Source organism: Pristis pectinata, chromosome 4, assembly GCF_009764475.1.
Source record: "Pristis pectinata isolate sPriPec2 chromosome 4, sPriPec2.1.pri, whole genome shotgun sequence".
NCBI lineage: Eukaryota > Metazoa > Chordata > Chondrichthyes > Rhinopristiformes > Pristidae > Pristis > Pristis pectinata.
In genome coordinates this window covers 85,904,727-85,926,392 of record NC_067408.1, presented here as the reverse complement: position 1 = coordinate 85,926,392, position 21,666 = coordinate 85,904,727, and the positions used below count along the sequence as shown (strand labels likewise).

General features: G+C 37.0%; 1 protein-coding gene across 1 annotated transcript in view; it reads right to left on the bottom strand.

The window, feature by feature from the left end:
- epha6 (eph receptor A6) overlaps positions 1-21,666 on the bottom strand; it is a 477,923-nt gene that overhangs the window by 359,603 nt on the left and 96,654 nt on the right. Inside the window, exon 3 of the mRNA XM_052015332.1 lies at positions 17,462-18,125. Coding sequence (XP_051871292.1) covers positions 17,462-18,125 — 664 coding nt within the window. The remainder of the gene's footprint in view (positions 1-17,461; positions 18,126-21,666) is intronic.

The following is a 21,666-nucleotide window of genomic DNA, read 5'->3' as shown; positions in this document are numbered from 1 at the left end:
CACAAATCTCTCATGCAGTCAGCAAATGGACTCTCCTCTGCCAATGGTTGCTCTTTGACTTCTCCCCTGGCTGATCTTGCATGCCTTCTCCCATAACAAAGACCATACCAAAAAAAGGTCATTTACTGGTTGCAGTCTTAATTGAATCCACTCTGAAACTGTCTGGGTGCTTTAACTCTGCACTGGACATGTGGCTGGGATTAACAAATCAAATCCAGCAAACCTTAGCTGAAAACCAGGTGGAAAACAGGGTAAAATTCATGCAATTGTTGTCTTGTAAAACACTTATCCTCTACTAAGATAATGTTTAAAGTCTCAGTCCCTCTTCTCAAATCAGGAAAAATCTCACTGGCAGTCAGTTCCACTAAGCAAACCTCTTGACTGGATGTTTCAATGTGTGTACAGTGGTGTCACGCCATTTTTCAAACTTTACAGCCATATAAGCAAGGGGATGCAATTGCATTCCCCTTCCTGCTCACTTTTCCTGGAGACTGTGTTGCCATCAGGCTGGTGAAGGCAGTATAGAAGAGTTGCAATATACCAAAAGCAGGTCTAAAGCAAGGCATGATAATTCTGTGAATCTGAAATACCCACGTTCGCAGCAAAGAAAGCTAACTATCAGTGTAGATGAAAACAAAACATCCATGCAAGTGTGGCTAAAGCTTCAATTTTCACCAATGCTTTCTCAAAAAATTGATAGCTTTTTTTTTGTTTTAAATTATTTTATTTATTACTTCATATTCCTGCTTTTATTAATTTTGGAAGCAATATTCTAATGACAAATTGTTGAAAAGACTGTTCAACTTGTTTGAACATTATAAATTATTATTAAATTAAAATGTGTATGCTTTACCTACACCATTTCAGTAATCATTTTTTTAAGGAATGCTGAAAGACTCAACAATTTTAATCAGGTATCTGTGGATTTAAAAACAGTACCTAATTGGAAATTAATTTGATTAATCTGAACCAATCTGATTAAACCCATTAATAAAGGATTTAGTCAGCATTCATTTAAAAGTACTTCTTATCTCTTAAACTAATATGATGTAAAATAACCAGCGACCCATTGATAACAGTTACAAGTCACATCATGCTGAAAATACTCAACATCAGTTGGAGGGAGAGAGTTAATGGGCTAGACATTGCTGGAAATTGACTGTGGTTCTGGTTGCCAGTGTTTAGCTCTGTAAACTGCAGTGAGTCCATGCGTGCACTATCAAACACTTCATTGTTGGTGAGGACATTGGTGAGGCCGCATTTAGAATATTGTGTGCAGTTCTGGTTGCCATACTATAGGAAGGATGTGAGTAAGCTAGAGAAAGTCCAGAAAAGATTCATAGGGATGTTGCCAGGACTGTAAGGCTTGAGTTATGAGACTGGATAGGCTGGCACTTTCTCCCTGGAGCAAAGGAGGCTGAGGTTTATGAAATCATGACAGTCATACATAAGATGTATAATCACAGTCTTTTTCCCAGGATAGGGGAGTCCAACATTAGATGGCATAGTTTAAAATGAAGGGGGAAAGATTTAAAGGGGATCTGGGAGGGAAGTTTTTCACTACAAAGGGTGGTGTTCATATAGAACAAGCTGCCAGAGGTGGTAGAGGCAGGTTTTAATTACAACATGGAAGACATTTGGACAGGTTAATCGTTAGGAAAGGGTTAAAGGGATATGGGTCAAATGCAGGCAAAAGGGACTACTCAGTTAAGCACCTTGGCCGGCATGGACAAGCTTGGCCCTCCACATCCAGACAATGTAAATGCTGGACTGATCCCAGGTGTAGGGACCTGGCCAGCAGGATCTGGCCCATTGGCCTGATACATCAGTGCAGTTTGCTTCTCCACACTTGCTGCCTGGCCTTCTCTACATAATTCCATCTTAAGCCAGGGAAAGGAACTTAAATTTGAACATTTATCCTTAGCGTGCTTAATAGTTATGAATGGATGGTGTCTTGCCTCCCTATAACCATTTTCTGTTTTATTTGCAGTGGTTGCCATAATTAACATTTAAAACAGCTATCTTTGGTGGTAATTTCAAATAGAAAGCTCATCTTTTCTTAGAGTGACCTGACTTAAGTGCCAGAAGCTCAGGTTGTGCAAAAAGAAACTGTATACACAGCAAGGGAAAAGTATAATCTGTACAACGCTTGATTTGATTAAATGGTACTTTGGAAAAGGCTCATTACTTGGACTAATCTGCTGCAGCCTGCTCTGAAAACTTCTTAGCTTTATTATGGGAGCATGCAAAAAAACCTCACTGAAGCAAGTGTTATAAGAGCCAAAAGCTTTAATGTGGATTAGGCCTTCTTGTGTTTTGCCATTCTTGAATAATGCAGCCCATGATACAGAGAAACCACTAAATTATGCAATATATCAAGGCATCTCCCTCTCTTTGAGAGGCAAGAATTTCACCAACAACAAGTGTGCAACAGTTAAAATTTGTCTGGCACTCAATTGGTCTGTGTTTCCTGATTTGTAGAATCTTCAGGGCATAGGTTTAAAGTGATGAGTTAGAAGGACAGAGGGGATCTAAGAATTTTTTGTTAATCCAGAGGGTGTCTGAGAAGGTGGTGGAGGCAGGTACTCTCACTGCATTTAAGAAGTATCTGGATGAACTTACACAATTTACAATGGTATCACTTTATCTGCAACTTCCCCAAGTCTTGGAAAGATGGTCTATTTTCAAAATTGTCTATTTCCATCAGAGAACCCATGTCATCATTGGAAGAAGGCATAAAGGGAGTTTGATTTTTTATGGTGCCGTTTTACCATTGATCATGGTTTATGCTGGGATTGCCAATGCCATCATCGAAAGAAATGTTCCAATTTTGCATTTTTGTAAGTGCAAAATTGGTTACAGGTTAGAGTTCTTTATCAGACAAGCAGATATTATACCAGTTGTCTTCCAAGACAAGTTGCAGTCAATCATTCTAACTGTCCTATGTACAAGTAACGATGAAAAAAAGTGACATTGAGCTGAACTGTAGTTGCCTCTGGCCACGAGGAACACTACGTGCCTGTACATTGAGATGCACAAGACAGAGCTCAACTCCTGGCACATAAGAACATCCTTAAGAAACAGGAGCAGGAGTAGGCCTCTCAAGCAAGATTGGCCTGATCTGACCTAAGCATCAACATCACTTTCCCCATTCTCTCCCCCTGCACCTCAACTCCTTTGTCGTTCAAATACAGTATCTGCCAATTTCATCTTGAATATATTCAATAACCAAGCCTCAACAGCTCTCTGGGGTGGAATTCCTCTGTATCTCCATTTGAATTGGGCAACTGAAACTATGCCCCCTCGTTTCAGATACCCCATTAGGGTAAACTTACCTTAAATAGTATGCTTCAAAACTCCAGTGAGTATAGGCCCAACCTGCCAAAGCTTTCTTCATACATCAACCTCAGGAATCAACCTTGTGAACCTTCTCTGCAATCCCTCCAATGCAAGTCCACCATTACTTAAATGCAATAATGCTCAGGTCAGTAAAGCTGCATTAAAGCCTACTAATTTTCCTACTCCATAACCCTTGCAATAAAGGCAAGTTTTCCCATTAGGATTCTTAATTATTTGCTGTACTTGCAACTAATTTGAAGTGTTTCTTGTACTACGACACCTAGATCCTTTTGTATCACAATATTCTGTAGTCACTCTATTTAATTAATGATTTTCTTTCTCCTTCCAAAGTGGATACCCCACATTTTACTTCATCTGCCAACTTCTTGCTCATTCATTTCACCCACCTCTCTCCCTTTGTAGGGACTTTGTGTTCTCCTCACAACTTGCTGACCCATCCATCTTTGTCTCATCAGCCAATTTAGTTACAGCACACTTGGCCCCTTCATCCACCATTAATAGAGACCAATGGCAATATATTATCCCCAATCCCAATTGTTTGTGCAGTAATCCATGACTCTGTAATCATTTTTGCTGCACCTTATCAAATGCCCTCTGGAAATCTGGCAATACATCTGCTGGTTCCCCTTTACTCTCTCTCTTTGTTACATCCTCAAATCATGTCAAAGATGATTTTCCTTTTTATCAAGCCATGTTTGGCACAATTTGATTGGGTTAGGGTTTTAACTTCCTATATTTCCAGCTTTTACCTCCTTCATAACGGATTCTAACATTTTCCCACTGTTAGGACAATCAGGCGATAGTTTCCTGAATAGTGGCGTCATATTTACGGTTTTCCAAACCTCTGGAACCTCATCAGAATCAAGTAGGTTATAACCTACTGTTTGGTAGGTTACAACCAATACATCCACTATCCTTGCAGCCACTTCCTTTAATACCCTATGATTGCAAGGTATCATGTCCAGGGACTTGTTGGCCTTTAGCCCTATTGGTTTGCCTCGTATATTTTTCTCCAGTGATAAAGGTCGCCTGAGATTCACGTGCTGTTGGTATTGATATTGGTTTATTATTGTCACTTGTACCGAGGTATGGTGAAAAACCTGTCATGCAAACTGATCGTACAGATCAATTCATTACACAGTGCAGCTACATTGAGTTAGTACAGAGTGCATTGAGGTAGTACAGGTCAAAGCAATAACAGTAAAGCATCACAGCTACAGAGAAAGTGCAGTGCAGGAAGACAATAAGGTGCACTTCTCCTTGAGTCCCGTATTGAAACACAAACCTTCCAACTGAAGGGGCCAGATGCACTTCACATCCAGCATTGCACCTGCCATGGTTGGAGTAATTAGCACATTTGAATAGAACAATCAACCTTTATAACCTTGAGTTTTTTATTCACTTCTAGTAATTTGAAAATATCTCAAATAATTGTTTTCATTACTTAAATATATTTGAACCTTTTAAATGCCACTGATCTTCAAGGAAATTTTGAAACATTTAAAGCTGCCATTGCCAGTGGACAGGCCTCAGGATCTGTTGGTTGAGGTCTCGTTCTTGCTAATAGCTTGCTCCATTTTGCTGTATGACCACAGCATCACAGGCCCACTGGTGGACCAGTCCTGCTGACCTGCATGGCGTGTGACAGTGGTGGATTGAAGGTGGTGGGCTGGATGAAGCATGACCCACCCAATAACAGCATAGTGCTCATTTTATCATACAGAAAACTGCTGCTGCTGAGTTTAGAATTAAACCTAAACATTCCTGTATTGTTTCTTGATGACCACCAATATTAATCTTTTAATCAATTGTCTGGCATTAACTTTTACAATTTTAGGAACCTTGCTTGTATCATTTGAAATGAATTTTCTATAAATTATGGCACTTTGTAGTGAGGCAAAATAATTCTCATTTTAAAACATACAAAACAGATCTAAAGGCTTGAATTTAACCACCTTCTGCATTGGACAGCCAAGGGTTAAAACCAAGGCAATGTCCCATCTAATCAGATCCATATTCACCTTTGCAGCATGCTTATTTTACAGGTATTCTCCAGTCACAAGTATGCAGGGCCCTAAATAAATGCATAAGTCAAGATCTAATTACTCCAGTGACTTTAAAAAAAAATTTGTATAGTTATATATTCAACTCCCATTGCCAGCTTTGCCACGGAAATCTGGTGTTCCATAGGACCAAATTCAGGGAAAAGCAGGAAAACTGCCTTGGACTTCATATGACAATGTTGAGCTTTTGCAACTCTCGTGGCATCCAACTGCTATATAATATTAAATCTCCATCTACCAGACCTCACATCAGTTAAAATGGGCCAATACTCAGGCAGGCCCGATCAGACCCAGGTTCCAATTTGTGTTTAAGAAATGTTATTTGGCATCCCTTAATTTTGATGTTTTAAACCAAAGAGCTTTAAATCCCATTAATGTTGTCCATCACATGGAGCTTATATTTATGTGGCAGCCTAGGGATGCACAGTACTTCTGGTCTCTGTTCTACCTTGTATTGCCAAATTCAAATCAGCAGTAAAATGCAAATGTATTGTCAAGGCACGGGGCTCAAGACATTAACCTGCTGAATGGCTTAATTAGGCACAACCATTTTATGAAAAGGATAATAAATAATTAAGTAATAATTCACTAAATAATAAAAATATACTACTAACTAGTTTTCCTCAAACAAAATTATTTTAATGAAACACCATAACCAGCAAAGAGATGATGATTGTATTTCTATGAGTCATCCGCCTATTTTGGTACAAAATGTCTACAATAATTCTGCTACATTGATGATTGTGTCAGGTTCCTGAGTAAAATCCTATATTTGATAGATTTTATTACAATACTACATGGTATGAGAGACAAATAGGCCCATGTTATGTTCTTGTAGTACATTATGTAGAGAGAATGGAAAGGCATTACTTTCATGGCAATGTAAACATTTTAGGGCTCATTGAGTACTTTGATCATGAGAATCATTTATGTGTAATATCAATTTTGGTTGCAAACCAAAACGCTTTTTAAGCAGTCTTTGTGGACTATTAATCTAATACTGAGAGCTGACAGCCTATGATGACGTTCAGAGAAAAAAGTGCAAATTTGCAAGAATAGTCAAGGAATAAAATGCTGACCAGGATACTGGGCAAACTTTGCTTGTCTTGAACAGCGCTAGCCTTCTAACAGAAATGGCATAGGGAACTTTTGCTTACCATCACATCTGCTAGCTTAAGCAACATAGAACACCAAAGTCAGCCCACGTGATGTGATCTTGTTTCCAGAATGGGAATGAAGTGCAAGAGCTTCTGATTCAGGAGCATAAATCTCTTTTTGTCATTGCGTAAAATGCGTACATTCTTAAGTCAAAGAGCTTACATAAGGGACCCTTGTACCTTCTCAACTTCTTCTCCAGATATCTCCTGTCCTGCCGCAGAAGCAACAATGCTGGCAGCACAGTGCTCTATGGTTAAAAGGGTTTGGTCTTATGAATTTTCAACATTGACTTTGAATGCTGTGATCTAGAACAAACATAAGGAAAATGCCTGCCAATTATCATTACTGCCCTCCCTCAACTGAAGCAGCAGCACTTTTCCAAGCTGAATACCACATGGATATAACACTTGCAGCAGAAAGAATTCAGAACATGTCAGAGTAAGGAACTTTGTTGTCTATCACGGATCAATGAGCCAATCTTGAAGGCTACCACTCATCTCTCAACGTTCCCCCCTATGCAGACAGCATCTGAAAATAACAGTTGATTACACGCAATGCCAATGAAATTTGTTGTACCCTGAAGTTGTCATATGAATAAACATAAGTCATTTTCATTTGAAACTTCATTCTGCAGAGTGAAAAAAGTTTATGCAGATAGGGTTGCGAATTCATTTCTATGCATGTCTCATAATTTTAGTACTATAATAACAAGGGAGCTATAGACTTCTGACATGAAGGATTTTTATAAAAGTCTTTGATATTGATGAGCATAAGGTTTTAAAAGGGCTTGGTGAATCAGCTCTTATTATGGAAAGCACTGGGTTATTGGTTGCACTTTCCTAAAACTAACTGCTCTATCTTAACCCACGTCCATTCTTTCCTGTATATGTTCTTCAAGTTATGGCAAGGGAGAGCTTTCCAGTCCCTCTTCATCAACATCGCTCAGTGTTTCAAGACAGTTTTTCCTCTTGTAATCTTATGCAGAGTTAAATAAGCAGCAATGATTGAGAATTCTGAGTCAGCTACTGTATATAACAAAGCTCCACCATATTTATCTAGGCAGCTAAAGTAGAAGCTGAGAATTCCTACAGTCTGCATTATGACACTCCCTGCAATCCCATAGGTCTGAATATACCTGCTGATCTCCTCTCATTGCAAATATCCTACAATGTCAGTTCTGTAATGATTAATACAGAGAACAACCTCATCATGATCAATCAACTTGATCATGGGTCTTGAAGATGATATAGTTGATTATAGATGTTCTGCAAATATATTGCAATGATATGCAGAATAGTGCCTGGTCTAACACAATGGCTGGCCCTCAATAGAATGGGAGCCAAACACACCTATAAAAGATTGTATTATGTGAATTGAAGTAATGTTCTCTGAGTACTCTTTTAATCCATTTTCCAGTGAGATTGTCACTAATATGGGGGAAAATTCAGATCACATTTCAATAGCTCCAATAATAGATTTAATCAAATATCTTATAGTGTAACCAAGTATATTATAAGATTCAAAATATCATAATGAAATCTTATTTTTCAGTAAAACCTTACAAAATGGAACAAAACCATTTACAAAATCTTTTTAAGGGCATAAAATGTGAAATGTGAAATCAGCAAGGGGAAAGTTTGATTAGAATTTCCCAGCCTCAAGCTACATAATCCCTCCTTCAATAGTCATTGTCTTTTCATAATAGTATTGCCATGAAGGTGCAATATTTCCACATAATGTGAAACCTTGCAGTAAATGTAATGATAATATCACTTGGATTCTGTTTGTAGTCTAATAAAATTTTTCACAACATAAAATTTGATTTAAGATGCTTTTGTTTTTTTTTCTCTTCTTCACAAGTGTCATTTTGCCTCATGTCTTTGTCCTAGCTCATCCCTGGTCCCAGGAGAGGAAAAGCTTCTTTGTTCTTAACTATGTCCTTTATATCATGAAAAATGAATCTATTCAAAAAGAATTGTAAAACAGTGTAATTTCGCCAATTTCTGAAACCACTATAACTGTAACAGATATAAATGCCTTGGACATCTCACAAAATAAAGTGATAGAAAGCGATCTCTTGTCTTAGATGGTCTTAAAAAGATTTTCATGATCTTTCATACTTTTGTTACATACTTCTTCAATTAACAAGAGACAAGTTCCTTGTTTTTTTAAATTCCAGATCTAAAAATTCTATATTGCTGAACATCCAGGATAATTAATACTAGAGTAAGCAACAGATCCTTTGAAAAAGCTCACAAGAAATATTCAGTAGTCAGCCATTCCTTCCTACTTGCTGTTAAGAGGTGCTAGCTCTTGCAAGGTCTGGAGTTTGATGGGAGAGGAGGATGGATGGCAGGGAGGAGGGTAGCACAGGATATCATGTCTGCTCCCTTGATTGCAAAAGCAAACCCAATGCAATTTTTATAAATACTCGATACTCAATACTCAATCACTCTACACACCTGAACTAGGGGCAGGAAATCTTAATCAGGTAAATAAGAGTCCAGTGCTGATTGTAGGAAACGTAATGTTAGAAAGCAGTCAGTAATCTGTAAAGCACACCAGTTTAATAATGATATGATTAAAATGTTAGCATATTAAGATCACAAAGAATTCTGTACAGATCCTCCCTGGGTTATGGCAGGGTTCCATTCCTGTGAACTATTTGGAGCCTGAACAGTTTGCAAGTGGGAAATGCGGCTGCAAACCAAGTTCCCACATGGCAGAAGATGCCTGCAGCCCTGCAGCAGCCAGCAAATCCATTCTGCTGGTCTCTCAAATGCTTGTTCACATGTACGGGCTGTACATAAGTTGGGTGTTCATAAGCTGGGGAGGACAAATAGCTTGCTTTGTCAATACCATTAATTTGCTCTTCCATACTGGTTTTCAACCAGCTTTTAAAAATCAGAGCAATGGAGGAATTCAACTATAAGCAATTCATTTTTGCCATTGTCAGTTCCTCCAAACCATTTTGTAACTGGTCATTCACCATTTGTAAGTAAATGTGCAATTCTATGGGATACTTGTAGACTAATAATTCTCATATGATCCACTGCAAATTGCAACGTGTTTTTTCTGTTCAAATAAATTCCCACATTTTCAGAAACCATAATGCTATGTTATTACTATACGTGACATCTTATGTCATTGGAACAGCAGTAGACCCTGCAGTCCCTTGAGATTTTTCTGTCATTCTATTTGAACATGGCTGACCTCTACCTGAACTCCATTTGCAGCAAAGTATGCGAGTGCTGTGTTCATTTCAATCTGTTGAAGTTGCAGTCTGCTTAGAATTCTGCAAAGTACCTTAGGTGGAATGGAGACAAAAATCAAATTTGTCCCAGTTCAGCTACCTAAAGTCAGATGTCAAATGCACAGAGTCCGCTGTCTGGCAATACAGAGGTGTATAAACGTGTTTGTTAGGAGAGGGGTGGGGAGCTCCAAAATGCAAGGAAAATAGCACACACTGGGTGCTTAGTACCTGCACGAAAAATAAATTTAAACTAAAAATAGTGCATGCAATTACCATTCAAATCTTGTTTAGTATTCACAGATGGTATTACACAATGGAGCCCATTTGTCTCTAGGCGCAATCCTAGTACTTATTGTGGTATCTATCAATCTTGCAATAAAACTAAATTGTATAGGTCAAAGTTCAGTTCTAATAATGGATTAAGTCATATTACATGAAAATGAGAACACTTTTTATGCTTATATCAGAGCATAATTTCTAGGTTTTCAGTTTTATATAGCACTAAAAAATAATATAGCTGAAGTGTTAGTACTGTGGCATAACTTTATGCAAAGCACACTAACATCTCTGACTGCCTGAAACAGACCTGCAGTGGTGACAAACTCACCAGGATGAGATTTGAATCTATTTGAAACCAGTTTATTTAAACACCCTCCCAAATGCATATACATTCAGAATATTTCTTTCCAGTTCAGTTGATTCAAATTGACTTCCCCATGTTCCTCGAAACTAAATCAACCTAGTGTTTATAACCATACCATTTCAATACAATGATTAGAATTGGTTTAGTTTCATAAATAAAATGGAAAACACAGTATCTAGGTTAAGGCAAAAATAGTATAGCCTCAGTAGTTTACAGAGTTACCTCAAATTTTTTTTTGTTTAATCTGTAATTTAGTAAGGATTTAACAAATAATATTGAGACAATGCCAGGGAAGTCTGCCTCTTCAACGCAGGAAATCTTACACTTTCAATATATTTGCACAGTTATAAGAAACTTTTCAGAGCTAAATATTATTTGATCACAGCAAGTGGCCACAGATAATGGATAATATTTCAGAACCAATCTGATGAGCAAATCCACTCATCCCAACATCTTGAATGTTGTTAAATACTTTGAATCTTGAATTGTTAAGCAAATCAATTTCCCCGTGACTAAAACTATTCCTTTATATCACATTCTCTTGTTCTTTTTGATCCACATCATCTAAAATATGACTTCCACAGAACTCCATCGCTAAATACCATTGATAGCCTGAAGAATGGTTTGTGTAAATGAAGACTATAAACCCAACACATTAGGTGTTCTTGCTTTCTTCATCATTCCAACATCTTTCACATACTGCAAGAGCTCCAAGCATGGTCAATAAACCTGATCAGTCAACATTTTCTTGGGCGTTGGCCATGTTTAAGCAATAGCAGCTAATAAACAATTAAGATGTAATTTACATGGTTGCTTTGCAGAAAAGTTGACAAGGTATTCCCTATTGCATGACATCTAATTTGTCTTACCTTGAATGTATTCATAGCATAAGCTTTACATTTAAATTTTTAGATGCCTAGATGCTACAATTGTCTAAGCTTGGACTGAACTGGATGTTTTTAGATGAGTACTGAGTAAAAAGTTACAGACAAGAATTACTCAGGACATCATCTTTGAACAGATAATATTTTATGTTCTGCCAATAAGTTCCTTCTATGACATGTAACTACTGTGCCTTCCGGAATTAAACACAAAACATAGAATCCAGCAGGAATCTAGATTACAACATTCATTGATTGGAGAAGTGATAGAGGACAAAACAAGCTCCTTACTGTAATGAAGCTGCGAGATCACCTTGGGGCAAAAGTCCTGGATGAGTCCAAGGACTACAATATCTTCATGACAACTCAAATGGAATTAATCTAAATCAGGCTGATCTAATGCCGACACACTGTTTTCTTCCACGTTATAAAAATTTTAATTACACGTTTGAAGATATTTGGCCTAGATCTAGCACATAAGTTAACATGGTGTTCCCTATTGCATGACATCTAATTTATTTTCCCTTGAATGTATTCATAATATAAGCTTTACATTTACATTTTTAGATGCCTTGCCATACTTATCTAAACCATACTTTCTATCAACAAGCAAGTTAATAGGCTACATATCCCAGAATAGTATAAGGCATGCCAAGTCTTAAAAGATTTCCAAATACTACAAAACAAGGACTTTGCAACTGAGGCAAGGGTGCCGCAGCTTGGTGCTTTGTACGGCAGTCTATATTTGGTTATCGATAAGTCCCTACATTGAGTGGAGATGCTGGAAGGATAATTGTAAAGGTATTTTAAAATCTGCCTGTCAGAAGGGTATGGTGAATTCAATGAGATGTTGTGGAGTGAAAATAGGCTGTGCTACAGCACCAGAATGAAAATGGCATTAAATAAATTTCAGGTTTGATCTACTATTAAGAGGAGATTATTAGGAAATATTTATAACTTTATATATTTGAAGGTTAACATTACGTTGTGATAATATTGGTCTTGAGCAAACAAAATGTCAGGAAAAATAATCCTAGTCATTAAGATTCATAACAGAAAAAGAGGTCATCTGACCCATAATGTCTGGAATGGATCCTTTCTAATCACATTACAGAGTTTTCCTTCAATAATATTGTACCTTCCAATTTCAAATATTTATTAAATTCTTCCCAAAATATGAATTAATTTCTGCTTCTACCATGAAAAGCATTTCATGCTCCAACAACTCTTTCCATTTGAAATATCTCCTAACCACTTTCTTTATGCTACTGAGGAATCAGATGTCACATTTAACATTGCCACCAATTCCTTCACCCCTCATTAACAAAAATAGTTTTTCTCCAATTGAATCTCAAAGACTTGTTTTTTTCAAAACTCCTCTCTTTCCTCTGTATTCCCAGTGTACTTCCAGTGCTTCAAGTTTTTTCTCTTAAACATTTCCATTCTTGCCCTTATACTGATCAATTTATTTCAGAAATCTATTGATATTTAATAATATTATTAAAATATCTTAAATTTCTTCTCCTGCAATGGCTTAACCTTTATCTCTTCTTAAGAAAACACCATTTTATTGAGCAGACAAATGTGTGCTTTTCTCTGAGTGTGCATGGAAAATTTTACAAAGATACACGAAAGATTTACAGATGCTATAGCTGCAACTTAAAATCTGCCATGCTCTGACCTGACTCAGGGCTGAATAGAGTCATTCACCCAGAGGTGATAATCTCTCATCACTTTGGTTTCACATTGTATGGAGTGTTGGTGCAGATCCAGTACAGTGTTGATCCTGATTTATCAATTGTTTGCAATTTATTGAATTATAATCCAAATGTTCTGAGAGTAGGAAAAAAAAAGCTCTGCTCAAGTTTCCCTCCTGGATGGATATATGGCTGGTTCTCTCCGAAACAGCACAGTTAAAGTTATAGCAAAGCAGAAGCAGAGTAATGTAAATAGGATCCTGCCTGCTGGGATCCAAGCTGTAGACTGAGAGTGGTACCTTGACTGCGATAGGCCTATGGTGTTTTTCAGTGGCTGAGAAATGCTGCACTGGGTTTAGAAAGATTGACTGAGAAACAACGTGATCTAAGAAAAATTGTGGCAATATTAAGTCCAAATCAATGCTTTAAGCTTTTATAAAAATAAATTGAAAAATTCTTGACAAAGTGATTTATTTCTAAATTATTTTGTATACCCAAATATTTAATTGGTCTGATACTGTTTACAGATTAAGCTGCAATTGGTTCCTACAGAATTGAAAACATTTTAAATCACAAAAAGGACTGAGCAAACAATTCAAGCATATCATGATCAAGATAGCAACCTTAAGGGTATGCATATTTTCCAGCTGAGAGCTAATTAATTAGGCTGACTCAACCGAAAAACATTTTGAGTGATATTATATGCAAATTATGTGTGTGTGTTGTCCTGCCTCTCGCAGGTGTCCTGCAGGGTGATGACCACTGTTAATTAAAATCGAGTGATTTTACATTTTACTTATCAAAATAATCCACCTGGCAATTTTTTGCAACCATTAAAATCATTAGATTGCCCACCTGATTTGCACTTAGAAAGGACAAAGCTTGTTTATAGCTGCCTGATTCTAATCAGATGGGAGTTTCAGCTAGAACTTTGTGACACAAAGGTAAACAACCAAACATCAGAGTAGGACCCTGTGGAGCATACAGCCATTAGGTGATCACTCTAACTGACATTTAAAAGCTGTCTCTCCTCCTGGCCCATTTGTATTCCTTAAGCATATTTAACTAGACAGAATTTAAAATATGAATGCTGCAGCACAAATGCTAACTTAAAAAATTTGGCTGTAGCCTTTTCCAAACATAAGCAGAGTATGTGTGATGTTGCCTGCAAGTCAAAGATTATGTTACTGCTTGGAAATACTGGGGTGTGGAAGAGGACGAGAGGACCCTTGCACAAAGAATCTGAAAGAACTCCTTAGTGATGGTGAAGCAAGTTTTGTTTTTTTGTATCGGTTCTGGGCAAAATATGAATGAATATCCTTGGCCTTACTGCAGATGGATACATTTTTTTCCCTCTCTGTCTTGGGAGAACATTTTCTGTCTGTTTAAGTATCTTGAAGTCTCAGGGTAAATTTGGAATGTGGTACAAATCAGGCTGTCAAAATGAACAGCCATTTTGAATTTAATTTGTATTAAAATAAAATAACCTTACTTTTCCTGGTCCAAAAAACAAGGTTTCTCTGGTGGAGCCTGTCTCCTTAATCTTCAATCCATACACCAGTGATGCAAGGACTGGAGTTTAAAGCTCTAAGCATACTCTCTGAAGGACCTGTCTTACACTGAGAAGAAATGGACATGCCATTGAAGGAAATGAAAGCGAGTTTGACCCAGGAGAAGCCTTAGTCAATAGGGATAGGAATGTCAATTGGTTTTAATTTGTACCATTGGGAGTAAGACGGAAACGATGGTTTGGAGGTACACAGTCACAAATAATACAAGGCAAGCAGGCAGGTGAACTAGGAGAATCTAATGTGGGTAAGTAGATCGGATTGCTGCAGATAAGTTGTGCCCCACTCAGTATGCAGATTGAATTACACAGTGTGGCTAAGGGCCTTTGGAATCCAGTCTGCTTGGTGAAGTAATATACTCTATACCTCAATTCTGATGAATGATTTATTCCAACACAGACTACTATTTCCTTTAGTTGTAGGGTATTGAAAAACTACATTTCTTTTTTGTCTTGATACAAATCAAGTAATTCGTGATTCAACTCTAAAGGCACCGGGTGAAAGATAGCATTTATGGGCTGTAGACTTTTAAATTCCAAGTTATTGGGGTTAAATATTAGGAGTAAAGTAGAAACAAAGTAGTCCAACATGACAGTGAACAACAATTAGACATATCTTGTTTTCGTGACAATAATTAGACACTGGATTTTTCAACAATCATCAGTGGCATAAGTAAAAACATCTCATAAATGCAATGTACAGCATGTTGTGACAATTGACAACTTATGGTGATTGATGTCAAATTGCATTTTATCAACAGAGTATATCAAAAGATGCGGGAGAGCAGATGTGAGAGTATGAGTGAAAGAGAATGAGAAAGAGGTCCAATTCATCTCGAGGAAACCATAAATACTAAAATTTAAAATAGGTCATCTAATGTACATAATTGGATGAAAATCCATTAGCTCAGCCATTGGCACTGATCAATCTATAGTTCACATACAAGAGAGCAAGAACTTACATTTCTCATATATTCTTATGGAAACAAAATTACAAGTTTGTAAGTGAAGCCTGCTAAATATGAATAGTGATCACTAGAATTAATTTAGAAATTGTGATAAAAGTTGATTGTGTACACATTTTGTAAATTTTCCATATAAGATATAGTTGCAAAAACCCAATTAATCACAAGAACACAGGATAATACAGAAAAATACTTGGCTATTAACTCCTTTGGGTCTGTCCTGGTTCTTACAAATAATTTTCCACTTAGACTCATTCGCCATTCTTTCCTGTATTTCTATATTTTTTGTTCTTGTAGTAGGCATTTAATGATTTTTATTTTTACAAATGGAGAAGATCTTATTTGATACATGTACAAATTGTTGGTCAGGTACATGTACAAAGCCAAAATTAATGTACATAAATATATTTTCCCATTTCTTTATTTTGTTCCCTATAACTGTGCATATCTGTTTCTAAATGAAATAAGAATGTACTGAAACTAATGAAAAAACAACGGCTAGTACGAAAGTGTCCAAACATTGGGTAGTTCACCAGTATACACCCATTACAGAATGATTCCATTTATTAATTGTTTAGGTTGGGTTTGAAAAAGACCAGAGTTTTAACATAGCGCTTTTGTGAAAGTATGCTTTATCTTCATAAATCAGGTCACTGATGATAAATGTTATGAATGGAATCAAATTCATCATGAGACGTTGATGAGCAGTGTTGAAGTCTTATAAAATGTTCAGTGGTACCAAGTTGGAAATATCAAAATGCTGGGTGCATGGACACAACAATTAGCTGCATGCAAATGACTGCTTAACTGTGACTTTGAAGATTGTTAAGTATTTGGTATATTAATTTCTTTATACGGAAAACAGAGTGGCCAGTGGGACTGTTACACTTATGACCTGACCAATTAGCAAATGAAAAGTGAACTCGTAACTGTACCATAGTGACTGATCATACACAAACCTCACTGCAGAGTAATTTGCTTTATTTTCCAACTCTAATTGGCTGTACAATGCTTTCTTTTTCATTGATGGAATTTTTCCTTCAACCTTTCTGATTGCCTCAAGCTATACAAGCAGACTGTTCCCAGATCTTTAACAGTGCCCCTTTGAAAACTGGTCTACCCAATAAATACAGCAAGTTATCACATTCCTGTTTTAGTTCCCTCTGGATCACAAAGGGGGCTCACGTGTGAATGTACACTCCAACCTTGAACTTCACAGATCACACTGTGGCAGGGATTTGTGTTGAAAATTGGGTTCCACCCAGTCTTAATTAACAAGTCAAGAATCCAGAACTAAACATACTGATACTCCTTATTAAGCAAATAAATGTGACAAAATATTTATCCAGTTTTCCATAATGTACTCATTAAATCACTTCATTTCTAAGTTGAACAAAAATTACTGAAACTAATGGATTAAGACTAAGTCATATGACATTATGTTAATATTCCAGAACTAAATGAGCTAGATAGTTATTGCTAGTCATATAAAACAAGAAGATTCCATTTATTAATGGTTTAGACTGGAAACTTGACTGTAGCTTTTGAAATAACTTGTGCTGAAAACTTCAATAGCATTGCTTTGTTGCAAATTGTGAGCCATTTTCTGTTTTGCAGCTCTGCTGTTTTCCCTCCAGGACTGTCTCACGGAAGTTTATTTTCAAGTAACACAAAAGTAGAGGAACTGCTCAGTAATGTTTTTTTCTATGAGATCAATGTCAGACCCTGTGACCCAATTTGATGCTGTGTTTTTGAGCCTTCAGGCGATGGGCTGTCTATCCTTCATTCTTTCCCCCATTGCTAAAATCAAAGATGCTCTGAAGAGACATTTGCCAAACTTCTCAAATACTTAAGTGCTCACTTCATTCACTTACCATGGCAAGATCCATCAACTTCCTCATAGCCAACACTGCAGACGCATCTTCCCAAAGGAACCAACCAGTCTCCATCGGCACCACAGTAGAGTTTTGGTGTATCTTTCTCCTCTGCATTCTTTACACAGGAACCTCGAACTTCCACAAGAGAAGAAGAATCAACTCTGGGGATTGTATCAGGAAACATTGCCAAGTTGCGGAAAGTAAATGGGCATTTTTTATAGTATACCCGCACAGAGACAAGAGCGATGCAAGCTCCAATATCTTGGAAGGCCAGGTAAAATCCTTTTTTGGTTATTGGCCCAACCTCACGGATCTCAGTGTTTAGTTTAAGTATACGATCTCCTAGATCCATCTGAGTAAAGCTCTCATCAGCTGCAATTGTATCAATTTTAGTATATTGGCTTTGTTTGAATTTAATTCCATGAGATGCATTTGATTCCATGTAATACAAGTTGAATGTTTCCTTACAGGTTCCGAGAACCCAGGGAATGCTATTGCAGTCCCTCAGGGTGAACTTTAATTCCACATACACTTTCTGTGCTGCCTCACGGGAAATCCAGTTTGTTCGCAGCCAGTTATTTTGATTTGGTTCCATCACATTGCAGACCTGGTACGTGTGGATGGGTCTGTTGCGTTCATCCATTTCTGGGATAGCATCCCACTGCAAAACAGAAAGGAGAATCATATGTAGAAAATAAGGAGCTCTACTTTCAGTTATGGTCTACAAACTACTTGAAACAAGATATTATTCAAAAAGTGGTAATGTACACTGACTACTTTTGTGACAGTAGATTAAATATTTAATACTGATTCCATAAACCTATTATAACCTTGAACTACAGTCTCTTAACTGCTTTGATGAAAAAGTACTGGTAACTAGATAAGACTGGACAACTAACAAATCCCAGTTGAGGACCAAAGAAACTCCACTAATTGGGATGTATTTGACTTTGTTGTGAAAACAATGATGCAGTATAATGTTGTCCTTTTTCAACCACATATTGAACACCAGAGTTGCAAAGTAACTGCAGCCTGCCTCATGATAAATACCTTTCTTATGGTGAATACTGTAATATCCTTTCAAGAGATATGAATGCTGTTCACATTGAAGTAAACTAGAGAAAATGATTGCACAACAAACAAATCCATATGATAATCCCAGCCAAACCGGAATTAGGGAGCAGAAGAGAGGCAGGGAGAAGGGGAATCGAGAGAAGTATGGGATGGCGATAAGAGGCAAGAGAATGGGAAATATGGTCAAGCAGATAATGTGTGATGTGGGACACATTACAGGGGATAGGAATTTATTTGAATAGGTTGGCAGGAGATCATGAATTTACAACACATGAAAAAACTAAGAACCTCAGAATAGACAGATGTATAGTACTATTGGAAAAATATGGCTTTCTTGAGTGAGCATGCAGCTATTCAATAATTTGTTTGAGTTTGCATAGCAAAGTTCATTTCCGAATTTAAAACTGGGAAAAAATTGAGAAAAACAACAGGAAATAAAGTTGTGCAGATTTAAAATTGTTCTCTTACACATACTTTCCAGTCACATTGACTCTTTTTTACTGGGCAATTTTGCTACACAATGTGTCTTATTACACAGTTCACTTTCATTTCAACAAAATAAAAGTACAGTATTATTGGCAGCAATAAAATTTTCAACTTTTCTTTTGTATTACCAGAGAACATGTTGTCAATATTTAAATTGAATCTACCTTCATATGTTTGCAGTATTCTGTTTATCTTGCCCTCGGGGTTATACTGTGTAACCCAAAGCCCCTGAATGAATTCCTGAACAGATAGTTGTTCCAAACCAGTCCTAGTATGGCAATATTATTAAGTACCTTGCTAGTAATTAAATCCTTGGTACAATGGACACTCATATCTGCAATAGCCATAGGCAAACAAAGCAGACCACAGCTTCAAAAGAAAAACAAAAGATTTTTTTTAAGAATACCAAGTAAAGAATTTTTTGGCAATGTCTGCTAATTAAACATTATAGGCTGATTTTAACCCACTCTGCTGCACATTTAATTAGCAAAGTTATTTACCCACACTAAAGCAACCCAAATATAACTTTAACCTGCTGAACTGAAAAAAGTGCAAAGGACATTCACTCAAAGTCTGGACAAATACGTGGCAGGTATCAATGACATTAGGGGTGAATCTGCAGGCTCCACAGGAAAATCCGATGCTTCCTTTGGCATAGATTCCACCTCTATCAATCCCAGGGCATTCCCAGCGGATGATTGGAAAAAATCTGGCAAACGATTTTCCAATATTCATTGCAATCCAATGTTTCAGAAGTCGGACAGCAGGATTTATTGAGCCACAGACATTTATTTTGGACAGTGCAATTGTTCATCTTATGTTGGAAACTGTCTCCAGTTAAAGGTATGTAACTTTACCTAATTAGAAAATTCAGAAAACAATCAAGTTAGGCAGTATCTGTGAAGAGAGAAATTTTTCGATTTTTCAAAACATTAGCTTTGCCTATTTCTCCACAGATCTTGTCTGAACTGATGAACGTTTCTGGGATTTTCTGTATCTGCAGATGCTGGAAATCTGAAACTATTTTTTGCTTCATATTTTACAGACGCTTTGACTTCTATGCTACTGGAAGAAAGGTGATCTTGCAAGGAGAAAATTCTCCTTAATTTTAACTATGCAATTTGGTAACATGTCAGTCTTATCATTGAGGTAGAAGTGGAAAAACATATAACTTTACATGATCCATAGGCTGGATTTAGAAAATATATTATAAGCATAATTATCTCACATTTTACACTCTAGCTTAAGAATTTCAATGAAACTACAACTATCCATTTCAGCATCTGACATTTCATTCTATTAATTGGTGTGCTCAGATTGAATCTGTTGCTGTGGAGACTCGACATCTAGTTTGTCACAGCAACTACATTTTCTCCATCTTCATCTTATACTTTAATCTTTCACTTTTATCTCTTCACTCCTCAGCCACCAGAACCTTGAACCAAATGTTGTAACTGCTGTCGATTGATTTTGCAGACACTGACCTTGGCTGCTTCCCCTTCTCTATTCCTCATGGATGTCACCTACTCAAGAACTTTGCAATTTAAATACTCCCTCACACCAAAATCACCCTTCACAAGTTCCACTGACTCCTGGAACACTAGCTAGTTTATTTCAAAAATATCTTTATGTTCCTCTTTAAATCTGTCCAGGACTGTGTTAAATGCAATTCCAATAATTTATTCCAGCACATGTTAATTTGGCACTTTCCAATCATCTTACTTAATGCTATTGTCTGTTCTCCGTTTTTTTTTCTCCTAAAGCATTTATCACCATACCTCTGCTCTCTGGAAAGCTATCCAGAAAAAAAGTAACCATCTGCTCTATTTCTGTTCATTTGGAAAAAAACTCCTAAAACCCACATCTTGGATGCTTTCAGCCTATCCTCCCCTGAAATCTCTTTTATTCCCCCACTAGTCCTCTTTTATTCCTGTAAAAATGGCAAGTAATTTCTAATCACTTCCTGCAGTTGAGAGCAGGCTGGCTGACATTTCCAGATGTGTAATTTGGTGCCTAGTCTTTTAAATTATATTAAGATAAAGCAAGGGAGACTTGTCATTAAGAGTGCTGGATTTGATCCCATTTACTTATTAACAAAATTACTGGGATGATGAAATTAAAGCACCAAGGTTGGCATCTTAGGTGGGTGCAGATTGTGAGGCCTCAAGACTGAGAGGTATCCAGGGAAGGAGGGGAAACAGATTGGGTTTCACTTTGAGCGTCACTACAATAATAAAAATCTCGGTTCTTCAAGACTCACTTTTCTAAAAGATAGCGATTAATAATCTGACAGCTACATTTGTCTGTTTTGGTCTTAGTCAAGTAATCTTTGAAAAAGGATATTGGTCTATTACATAAAAAATCCTTCCCTTTACTCGGTTACTTGAAGAACAAATTTCAGTACTGGCTTATCAGAAAACACAACCATTTCATTAGCCAACATTTTATTGGAACAAAATTCTGAACTCTACCCTGTCCATACAGATCAACACCCTTTAACAGATACAACTACAGTTAATTCTCATTTATGAAATACCAACAAATTCCGCAACTACTGCCACTATAGGGTTCATGTAGTGCATAACTTCGATTACTCTTGTTAACAAACAGTGTAATAAAGCACTTAAAAACAACAAACTGTA